Raw genomic sequence first — 12,266 nt, 5'->3', positions numbered from 1 at the left:
TCTAGCAAAAGGTTCTTAACCTTTTCGGTGTCATGGACCACTTTGGAACTCTGTTGAATCCCATGGACCCCTTTTCAGAATATTGTTTTTAAATGCATAAAATAAAATTTGTGCAATTACAAAAGAAATGATATTAAAATAAAGACTTTTCCCTCATCCAAATCCATGGACACCAAGTTAGAAATCTTTGATCTAGAGTATTTTCTAGTAGCAGCAGCTGGTTAAGAAAGGTCAAAGGTCAACTATGACTGACCCATTCCCATCTAAGGTCCTTCTCAATCAAAAAGTACAGAGCAGTTCTAAAATGTGATTGTTTTCAGTGAAAGAATTTTTAAAATCAAGAGACAAACACTTCTAACTTTGATTAAAAGTCACTAAGGGAATTCGCAAATGTTTCATGGTTCCCAGTTTAATTGGTTATTCAAATTAATCAATGCTTTCCAATTTGTTAATTAATGACGAAGAGACCCATGACACAGAATTTAAGAGTCAATTGGGCAAGTGATTGGACCTAAGGAAAACAAACATTAACAGTGATGTAGCAGCATAAGTAGCTACTCTAATGGTAAATGGTAGAAGAGAAATCACTTTGGTACCATGGTTAGCGGCAGATAGGGGAGGGGACTTTGGAGAGTCCAAGAACACGAGCAAGCAAAAACAAGTTTTTAGTCACTGGGGAAAGGCTGTTAAGGAGGTAAGAAGGGGAGTGAAAAAACAAGGTCTTCATAGTCATAAATATTCTTTTAAAATTGATAAAATAGGGCAAAAAAATAAAGGAAGGGGAAGGATAGTTGCTTCAGACTCAATGTCACTCCCCATGGTAGTGCAAGTCAGTTTCAAGCAGGCATGAACTAAGAGGTTAGTTCTACTCACTGTCAACAGGTTTGCTGTCACTTAGGAAAGGCTGTTGTTCCATGATGTCCATTGGGATTTTAATACTTGGAACTTTTTCGGAGTAAGGGCAGTCAGACTGTGGATGAAATGGGAGAGAGGTCTTAGAATGTTCTAAGGACATTATCCCCCCATAGGATTCCACCTGCTGTTTACATAGAGATGCTAGGAAAATAATGATTTTTTTTCTCCTTTCTTTTCTGCAAAAGATGTTTTCTCCATCCCTTTGGTCAGAGGGGCCAAAGCCAAATCTTTTTTGAAACTTTTTCTTCACTAACCCACACTAGTGTATAAAGAAAAGAAAAAAACACAACATATCCAACTGATTCACTTGTCACCTAAACTATGTTGGAGTTTTAAGTAAAGTATATTCCCCCCAGTTAATCAGTCCAGAGCATTGCACAAGGATCTGTTACCCAAATAAATAAATGGAAATGCCTTCTTAGGAAATTTCACTACAATGCAGAGGACATGAGAAGTCACTGGGGATTAAAAAGGAACACAGTCCTTGATCTCGGGAGGCTTATACAATATATGTACATGGATACCTGTCATCCAGAGAAAGGCATGACTGGGGAGGGCAATTGGGTTTTCACACTAAGTGTTCTAGGAAAATTTGAGGAGAGCAGATCACTTTCAGTTAGGGAGATCATGCAAGGTCCACAAAGGAGGTGGTGCTTGACCTGAGACTTGAAGGAAAATTATACCATTGAAAGCAATGATTAAGAAGTATTATAGAGCCAGCTAGCCAGTAAGTATAGTGCCCACATTGCTGGACTTGAAGGCAGGAAGACCAGAGTTCAAATCCTGCTTCAGACACTTTCTAGCTGTATGCTCTTCACCTATCTCAATCTCAGTTTTCTCACCTCTAAAATGGGCATACTAATAGCATCTGTTTCACAGAGTAAGGATCAAAGGAAGTAATATGTGTATAGTGTTTTACAAACCTTTAAGAGCTCCGTGAATGTTAGCAGGCCATATTAGAACATCAAAGGACACTGGCCCAGGGAAATGGAGGGAGTTGGAAGACAGCAATTGAATTCAGGGCACTGCTCATAATCTAGTTTGTATGGAGTGTACTTTGCATAAAAGGGAGCAATATGAAAAAGGACTGAAAAGATTGAAGTCCACCTTAAAGGCCAGGCCTTGAATGGCAGAGTAATTTTGTATTTGAAAATAGGTCTAAAATGGATAAAGCACTGGTCCTGTAATCAGGAGGTCCTGAGTTCAAATGTGACCTCATACACATAACACTTATTAGCTGTGTGACTCTGAGGAAGTCACTTAACCCCAATTGCCTTGCAAAAAAAAAGAAAAAGAAAGAAAATAAGTCTAAAGTGAAAAAATCCAACTCACCCACTTCTAAGCTACCAAAACAGTAATATTTCCCTTTCATGTCAGAGGAAATTTGGGCCAAGGCAACACAGAAAAATCATATGCCTTGACTAAGGGCTACTGGTCACTCTAAATAGAGAAGTGAGAGCTGGTTGTTAAATTTCCAGTGTGAGCATTTATACCTCAAAAATTGGCAAATGCAACAAATCAGGACTTGATTTACTGTTTTGTTGACTGTCTAGACTTCAAGAAATTATGTGGAAAACGTTAATGATGCAGATTAAGCACAAAAGTGCATTTTGCGTACATTTCCCCTCCCCCCACCCTCAGGTCTGGTTGTTAAACATTTACCAGCACACTACTGGGAGTAAGTCAGCCCATTCACTTAGAGGTTTAAAATATCTCTTACAATGACACAATAAAATAGATTATATTTATCTATGCGTAGGTAAATACCTGGAAGAACTTGTCTTATTACAAACATTTTCCTTAAGACCATAAAAATGGCACAAAATGTTATCTTTCATGACCTTCAGTTACTGACAATAGACTAGGAGTTGTCCCTTAATTACAGCCTCCTCAGGTGATTCAAAAGGACAATGACAGCTGCCCCAAATACAAGGAAGCTGTGACTTCCACTAATAGTGCCCCAAACTAAGTGAGTTGGGTCCCTTCCTCAATTGGAGCATGCTTGCCAGAAACTCATGTCAGCACCCAAGCAGAGGAACACACAGAGAGATGCCCACTGGCCGCATTCAGACAAGCCCCTTTAAAAATGGCACCGTGATGGAGGATAGAGGGGTAGAACAGAACATATTTACTTTAGGCTTAGAGCATCTTGTTCTAAAGCGTCAGGCTCTGCATGGTCTCAGACTAACTATGTTTAACTCTTAAAACAGAAAGAAAAGAACCACAAAATTTTAGAACTGGAAGAACCCTAATCCAATCTAAGATATTTAAAAAATCTTTTATCTCTAAGACCTCTGTGACAAATTTGGAGGGCTGGAGATGTGGCATCATTCAAATATAAATATTTGGTGATGAAAGAAATACTTTCACCATGAATGCTTCGTTGTGGTGGACATTTCTTATAGAACAACAGCAATGGAAGAGATCTCAGAAGGACATTGGGTCCATCTCTAAGCAGAATTGACCTCAAACTGCTGCAAAATGATCTTTTTCTTAAGTTTTCACAAAAGGAGATTCAACAAGCTTCCTTCACATTTTCACATTATGGAACTCAGAAATTCCTGATCATAACCTTTTACAATTTCTTCTTTCTCTGGACTCATGACCCTAAATCCTCTTCTTTATCCTTACCATGGCCCCCAAGCCCTCCACCCCTCGTTCTGTCCCAGGCGAGCACCCCTGCAATGCTTAGACTTTCTTCCCTTCCCCATCTTGACTCCTTAGCTCCAGGTCCTCTATATCCTATCCTCTATTCTCCAGTCCCTCGCCCTCTTATCCTATGAATGATTCCATACTGCCAAACACAGTCTTGAATTACTCCCACCATCCATGGTTTTCATTTCTACTTTTGTGCTGCAGAAGAAAACCACAAAACCATGCTGACGTCATCTACTACAAATCTATGTGAACATAATTTCAACTGGGGCCTCACTGCGGCAAGGCAATCCTTTTACATCTCCCTAACTGATTCACTGTTCCACTCACCGTGGCAACTCGTCCAAACCTTTTCATTCCTCCTTAGATCCCCCATGACTCCTCCTTCCCTCACCCTCTTAGCTGAGAACTTGGCCTCATATTTCACTGAAAAAATTAAGGCCATTCACTCAGAGCCCCTTCTTCTCCCTTCCTCCTCATTTCACATCACTTCCATGTTTTTTCCTCACTATCTTCTCTTTTACCCCAGTATCACATGAAGATGTGGCCCTCCTCGCCAAGGCCAACCCCACTCTATGCACATGGGATCTCATTCCATCCCCTCTTCTCCAGCAGATTTCCTCCTCTATAATCTCCTTTTGCCTCAGTAGTTTTCAATCTCTCCCTGTCTACTGGCTACTTCCCTGTTGCCTATAAACACACCCATGTCTCCCACAGTCCCCTGATTCATCACTCACTGACATCTATCATCCCATATCTTTCTTCTTACCTCTCTGCAGTCTGGCTTCAGACCTTCTCATTCAACCAGAACTGCTCTGTTCAAAGTTACCGATGCTGTCCTAATGGTCCGACGGAATGGTCTTTTCTTAACCCTCATTCTCCTTGATCTTTGTCATTGTTGACCCCTGACTTCTGAATATTCTCTTTTCACTGGGCTTTCACAGTACTGCTGTGTCCTGATTGTCCTCCTCCTTGCCTGACCTCACTTTCTCGGTCTCGTTGACCAAACCCTCGTAAAAGTCACACCTGTGAAGAGTGAAGGTCTCCCAAGGCTCTCACCTGGGGTTTCTTCTCTTCTCCCTCTATACTACCTCACTTGGTGGTCTCATCAGCTCTGACAGAGTCCATTATCATTTCTGTACAGATGATCCTCAGAGCTATTATCCAGAATTTTCAAATGCCTATTGTATTGAATTTTTTGAACTGGATACCTTATAGACATCTGAATTCATCATGGATGCAGTGAAGGCGCTGTATTTCACTCCAAACCCTCCCCTCTCCCCATCTCCCCTATTGTCAAGGGTACCACCATCCTCTGTCATCCAGACTTACGGTTTACTTGTCACTCATACTCATCCCCATATAGTCTGTTGCAAAATCCTACAGATCTTATCTTTCAAGGAGGAAGAAACTGGATTCTCAGCTCACTCCACTTTGCATCTGCCTGGTTTCAACTCCATGGAACAAGTTGTCTCCACATTAGATACCCCCCGGTATCCTGCCTACCCACTCCACCCCATCCTTATTTTCCTGCCTCCTTTTGTGTATTGTCTCTTTCTTTAGATTGTAAGTTCCTTGAAGGGAAACACTGTCTTTTTATTAATGGTATCCCCAGTGCGTAGCACAGTGCCTAGCACATAGGAAGAACATAATAAATCTTTATTGGGGTAGATTGTACTTTTATAAAATTTCTCATACATGCTCCCTTCTTTCCTTTGATGCTGCTACCACCCTCGTGTAGGCCCTCATGAGCCCACTTGGACTACTGCAATGGGCTGTTGCTTGGTCTCCCTGCCTCCGTCCATCCTCCACTCAGATGTCAGGGATTTTCCTAGAGCACAGAGCTGGTGTGCTTCCATTCAATAAACTCCAGAGGCTCTCCCTGCTCAGCTCCATCTCCTGGTTGTCCTAGCTAAAATTCTACTTTCTTGGGGCAGCTAGATGCAGTGGATAGATCACCAGCCCTGGAGTCAGGAGGACCTGAGTTCAAATGCAGCCTCAGACACTTACCAGCTGTGTGACCCTGGGCAAGTCATGTAACCCTGATTGCCTCAAAACAAAATTCCTACTTTCTCTGATGAGCCTTTTCTGGTCCTTCTTAACGCTAGCACCTTCCCTCTGAGATTGTGTCCCATTTATCAAATATGTATCTTGTAAGTACAGTTATTTGGTTATTATTTCCCCCATCAGACTACGAGCACCATGAACATAGGCATTGTTTTTGCCCTTTTTTTGTACCCCTAGAGCTTAGCACAGTGCCTGGCATATAGTAGGTGCTTAATAAATGCTTGTTGACTCGGCTTGACTTGATTTGATAACCCACTGTGGTGCAACATAAATTGTCAGTTGTATTTCCAGCATGATGTTTTTTAAGTTCCAGCACCACACTCCTGAAGAATGTACATGGGACTGCTGCAACCAGAGATTTGTTATTAACCAAGTTTACATAAGGTCAATCCTATCTCATCTTGCACTCACTGACAGCCCATTAGAGCTATATAAAGTCATGTCTTCCTACTCATCTGTGAGCAAAGTGAGCAGAAATTTGAGGATCTCTTTTGTAACAAATATATATATATATATATTATATATACATATATATGGAAAGAGAGAGATAAAGAGAGATAGCCAGAGAGAGCTAGCACAGAGAGAGACAGTAAGAGAAAATGAAAGAGAGACAGAGAGAGAGAGACAGAGAGACAGCAGAAGAGAGAGAGCTTGCCTCTAAAATGGCTGTGACTTGGGATGATCCCCAAGGTGATAGCATAATGTAGGAAGAGCTCATGATGAACACAATACCTACCTCCTGACAGAAGGGCAATGGCTTAATTTTGGACAGAGCCGATGCAAGGATTTGTTTTGCTGGACTATGCCTATTTATTATAAAAGTTTTGCTTTTTTTTTTTTTTCAAAGATAGGTGGGGATTGGGAAAGAAAAGTTTTTTTGTTAATTTTTTTAAAACCCAAACAATTTTAAATGAAAGGAAAAATAATCCAAGAATGGTCTCTCCGTGGCTGGCAGAGATTACCAGTGTAATATCACTGTAACTTGGCTTCTCTGACCTTTTTCAAGTGTCAACTAATGTCCCACCTTTCTACGAGAACCCTTTCCCTCCATGTCTTCCTTCTGAGATCATCTCCAATTTACCCTGTCAATATCTTGTACATAGCTGTTTGCATGTTTCTCCCCCCCCCCTTTAGATTGTGAGCCCCTTGAGGGCAGGGACTCTCTTTTGTCTTTCTTTGTATCCTCAGCACTTAGCAGACTGCCTGTCACACAGCAGGAGCTTAATAAATGCTCCTTGACTAGATTTGACTTGACACATCTATTTATGATAGATAAATCAATTCATTCCTATGAAAAAAACAACCATTTCTTTCCCAAACATTTCGAGGAGCTGTTAGGATAAACTGTGCATACTTTTCTTTTGAGTGTTTCTTAAACAAAGACTAGTTCCAGACTGCCTAATTACAGTGACTAAACATTCCTTATGGAGCATTGGCAGCTCTGTGGGATGGTCTCCTCCAGTAGCAAGAGAATACAGTAACCACATCCCTTCTCAAAACGCAGCAGGGGACAGGAGAGTGACTTGGTCTATGGTGGGGGCAGGGGCAACCTGCAGCCTCGAGGCCACATGTGGCCCTCTAGGTCCTCAAGTGCGGCCCTTTGACTGAACCCAAACTTCACAGAAAAAATCCCCTTAATAAAAGGATTTATTCTGTAAAACTTGGACTCAGCCAAAGGGCCGCACTTGAGGACCTTGAGGGCCACATGTGGCCTCAAGACTGCAGGTTTCCCACCCCTGGTATACCACTGATCCCTGCATCTATTTTAAGAAAATATAGGTTCTAATGGCCTTTACCCCTCATCAAATGGTAACAAAATCTCAAATCGATTGATCCTAGTTGGTCAGTAAACCACAAGGGAGACCATTCTCAAGTGAATTTTGAAGTAGAGACAATCCAAGTGTGTGCATAGATAAAAGTCACTCACTATGCTTAATAAGTACAATATATAGGGTGCCCCAAAAGTCTTGGTGAAGTTTTAAGCCTTAAGAACTTCAGAAGCATAAATGCAACAAACTTTACAAAATTATCATTTAAAAGTTAAGTTATTTAAATTTCTTCTACATTTACTTGGTTTTGCAAATTTTGGGGGGATAAAATTTTCATTTTAACAAGACGGGGCACCTTGTCATTAGGCATTGTGTGTGTGTGTGACAGTTTCTGGATGACTCTTTCTCACTCCAACAGATTGGTAATGGATAACTCCTCAGTCATTTATTCTATCTCTATTAGACATTCTTGTGAGGGTCACATCAAAACTGTTGCAAATACATTGAAACCTTGTGTTTTACATGATCTTACGACTCAGATTCCAAATTGAATCCAGTCACTGAGCAGCAAGAACTCCCTGGCTTGCTTAATTGACGTCCCAACTAAAATCCCATCTTCTCCACAAAGCCTTCCCCTAAACCTCTTAATTCTAGTGCCTTCCCTCTGTTTTTCTCTTTCCACATACATACATGTGCATGTACATGCATGTGGATAGATCTATGCAGAGCACATATGTGTGTATAGGTCATATATCATCCTCCACTCTGACCACTGACCTCCCTGGTTTCTAATAAGTCCTAACTAAAATCTTCCCATTTACTGGAAGCCTTCCCCAATGCCTTTTAATTCTGTTAACTATTTTCTATTTATTATCCTGTATATTGCCTATTTTGCACATATTTACTTGCATACTGTCTTCCCTGTGTAATTGGAAGCTCCTCGAAGGCAGGGTCTGTCTTTTCCCTCTCTTTATGTCTCCAGTGCTTAGCACATATTAGGTGTTCAATATTAATTAATTGATAAGGGCATATATACGAACTATATAGAGACATATACACTCACATACACATGTATATGTGTGTATATCTGTGATTTCAATGGTCTCTGAAGAAATCCCCTTTCCACCACTGCAGATTGGCAACTCACAATTTATAATTTTTTTGAATTGCCTGTGGGCATTTGGCTAAGTGACCTTGCCAGAGTCACATTAGCCAATGGATGTCAGAGAGGAGGCTTGGACTCTGGTCTTCCTAGGTCAAAGCTTGGCTTTCTCACCATTCACTGTTCCACGTGGCCTCTCATATTTCATTATACTAATGTTGCCGTAGTCAGGGATTCCAAGCCTTAAGAGCTCAACCTTTCGTCGGTCAACAGCAACAAGCATTCATTAAAGGTATACTATATGTGAAGACTTATTTAAAGACTAAATTAATAATAACAGATCAAATGCCTTTAGAATGTTATCAAACAAAGACTAACTATGACAAAAAAAGAAAAGAGAAGAAACTGAATGCCGGGCAATTATAAAGACCAAACTTATCTTCAAGGAAGAGACGAGAAAAGGCATCTTTTTCCCTTCTTTGAACAGGTGGGGCCCTATAGTGAATACACACATATACGTGTGTGTTTGTGTATACACATATTATATATACACGCATATATTTATATGTGTGCATATGTTTATACATATGTACGTGCAGGTATGTGTGTGCATATGTGTGCACATACATGAGTGCATATATATTATATATAATACATATTTATACACATATATACATACACTGTCAGACTATAGTGATAGGCAGATTTATTTGCCCGACTGCCTTTTTTCCTCTTCAAAGGACAGTTCACTGGCTTAGAGAGTAACTCTACTCACTTAAAACCCACCATGACAATGACAAGGATACATTAATATCATGTTCCCAGGATGTTTAGACGATCTCAGGAGCAACATATTTGGAAACGAAGATGATTTAAAAGCAAAACATATCAATGCGTTTTTTTAAGTGTAAAAACTGATGTCACCAAGCAAATCCCATTTTGGGCTCTATACGTGTGAGCCCAGAGTTTTTCATCAATATGGTGGTAAAATAAACGGCCATGAAGTGAATCATTGTTGAAGGGTGTGTAAATTCTAAGGAACCAAGGTAAACATCAGAGGGAGAGAAAGGGGAAAGATAAAAACAAGAGAAGGGAACCGAGAGTGTCCAGTTCTCAGACAAGAATAAAGCCATTTGACAGACCTAGGTATGGTTTGTGCATTCTTGGAAACATATTGCCCTCTCCCAACACGGAGAAGAAACCCATTTTCCCCATTGATGCCTTGGCTAGCTTTCCTCTGGAAGGCTGGAATACTTCTTACATCATCATTGTCACTATCCAGACTGCCTTTCTTCTTCTTCTTTTTCTTCTCATCTTCTTTCTTTTTCTTGTCCTTTTCTGGAATGACATCATCAAGGAAACTGAGGTCATGCTGGGAAAAGAGGTAGTCCATGCCTCTTCTGACAGCTACAAGAGCCAGGATCTGGAACGACAGAGAGAAGACCATCAAGGGAAGACTCTATAGTGACGCTGCTGAGAGGTCAGTATGTTGGGATGGATGAAAGACCTGGCTTGAAGCCCTACTTCTGGCGTGTGCTAGCTGGGTGACCTTGGACCAGTCACTCAACCTCAGCACTTCCACACAGTGACAGGTCTTCTTTAAAAAAGAAAGACTTTGACGATAATTTCTCTCCCTTTCCCTGTCTCTCATACACACCCACACGCACACACACAATCTTACAACACAAAAGCTGTTGATGTGGAAGAAAAGGTCACTTATTATTGTGTATGTTTTTTTAATCAAACCCAAGTGAAGGAGATAACATAGCAGTTCAGCAGCCAGGAGAGTGTGGCAGACGTAAGGCAGACCTGAACTTGACCTCATGCTGGATGCATGGTGCAAATTTCTTGCCAGGAATGTGGAGCCAAGGGAAAATGGGAAAGTCAGGGATGAATTTTGTAGGGATTGATTTCCCCTTCCATCATTTGGGGCTCATCAAAGAGACTTAACAGTTTCACTTTTGAACTGTTTGGTTTCTTTCATATTGTGGCAAGAAGAAACAGTTAGAGCACCCAGGCTTCCTCCTGAACAGAGGCTGAGACAGTGGGATAAAGGCAGCAAGAAACTCAAGGGCAGAGATTTACAGTTGAGGCTTCTATAGCTCATCTGGTGACCTCAGGCAAGGCAATATCAGTATTTCCTACCCCGCCCCCCCACACACACAGTCACACACACACGACAGTAAATGCTTTCAGATGACACTCACAGATCTCACGGCCACACAGGAAGAAAGAGGTGTGTCTCTTGCCAACATAAAAACCACCCAATGTTGGAGTGTCTCATTAGAACCCACTTCAAATGCACAAAAATTCCTACCATGACTGGAAAGATAATGGCGGCCACTGTGGACTTGAGGATCCAGAGAAGAGCCAGGCACAGCACCTGAAGGAAAGTGAAGAGATGGACACGACGCAGAGGCACATGGCGAAGGTAGATGAAGTCAGGCTGGTGTTTGAGGGGCATCAGAAGCAGCTTCAGACGATCCATGAACTGGCAAGGAAAGGGAGAAGGACAGAGCATTAGCTCGGGGACTGGCACACAAGGCCAGCACCACTCAGTGCCCATGGAAATGACCTTGACCAACCAACCAATCCACAAGCATTCATTAAGCACCTACTGTGTGCCAGGCAACCGGCCTGGGAACTGGGGATATAAGTGTAAAGAATGGAGGGAATTTACTTGCAGGGAGTTTACATTCTAATGGAGGAGACAAGTGTATGTACAAATATTTATATATATATATGTGTGTGTGTATATAAAGCAAATAATAAGTGGTTAGATATTAGGTAGCTTGAGAGGGAGGACACTAGCAATTGGGAGAATCAATAAGGGCATCACAAAGAAAAACACGGCAGAGGTAATGAGGATGTGCCATCTGGGCACGGGGCATGGCCAACGCTCAGGCCAGAGGTGAGAGATGGAGCGAGAGCATGAAGGAGGCCAATCTGGCTGGCCTGCAGAGTGGGGGAGGGGGAGTTTTGTTCCGAAAGCCTGGAGACACAGATTAGGGCCAGGCTGTTTGTTTAGCTTTAGCAGAGCTAAACAGATGAGTCTAGAGTTCCATGTGCACCGTGTTCTCTCTGAGGGGAAAAGAGTGGTTCTGAAGCCTCGGGATCATTTCTGTTTCATTAACTCGGTGAAATAATAACAATAATTGACATATATGTATAAGTTAGTATATCATTTTAAGGGTTGCTTTACATACACAATTTCATTTGCTCAACTATAATACCCACAAGTGTCCTGCAATGTAAGTATAAGGAAAAGGCAGATAATGTAGTCCAAGGGTGAGGTGGGAAATACTAGGCTAGAATTCAAGGGACCTAGAAACTAATTCTAGATTAGTCACCGTATGACACTGTCATCCAACTTTTTTGTCCCTTAGCTACACATCTCTCATCTCCAAGCTTTTGTATGGTGATCTGTCCTTCATTACTAAATACAGACTGAAGCACATTATTTTTTACTTTCTTTCTTTTTCTTTCTTTCTTTCTTTCTTTTCCTTCCTTCCTTCCTCCTTCTTTTCCTTCCTTTCCATCTTTCTTTTTGTTCGAGTCTTCTTGAGCAAAATGACTAATAGGGAAGTGTTTTACATCATCGCACATGTACAACCTTTGTAATTTAGACTACCACTAAATAGGATCCAAACATCCTCTTAACCCATCAGTAAGCCAATATATACATATATACGTGGTATTTCTATCAGCTCAGATTGTGGCATTTTGGCATTTTCCCTTGTAGAATCTTGGAGGAACAC

At 41.3% G+C, this 12,266-nt stretch overlaps 1 protein-coding gene across 2 annotated transcripts in view; it reads right to left on the bottom strand.

Moving 5' to 3' along the window:
- SLC4A4 (solute carrier family 4 member 4) overlaps positions 1–12,266 on the bottom strand; it is a 392,678-nt gene that overhangs the window by 2,451 nt on the left and 377,961 nt on the right. For both annotated transcript variants that reach the window (XM_027854521.1, XM_027854522.1), the window contains exons 22-24: positions 10,826–10,999; positions 9,770–9,931; positions 874–970 (exon numbers count right to left, since the gene is read on the bottom strand). In XM_027854521.1, the coding sequence (XP_027710322.1) occupies positions 874–970; positions 9,770–9,931; positions 10,826–10,999 (433 nt within the window). The remainder of the gene's footprint in view (positions 1–873; positions 971–9,769; positions 9,932–10,825; positions 11,000–12,266) is intronic.

This window comes from Vombatus ursinus, unplaced genomic scaffold (genome assembly GCF_900497805.2).
Source record: "Vombatus ursinus unplaced genomic scaffold, bare-nosed wombat genome assembly UNPS02010461.1, whole genome shotgun sequence".
NCBI classification, from domain to species: domain Eukaryota; kingdom Metazoa; phylum Chordata; class Mammalia; order Diprotodontia; family Vombatidae; genus Vombatus; species Vombatus ursinus.
The sequence above is the reverse complement of the archived record's forward strand: the minus strand, read 5'-3'. Positions and strand labels throughout refer to the sequence as shown.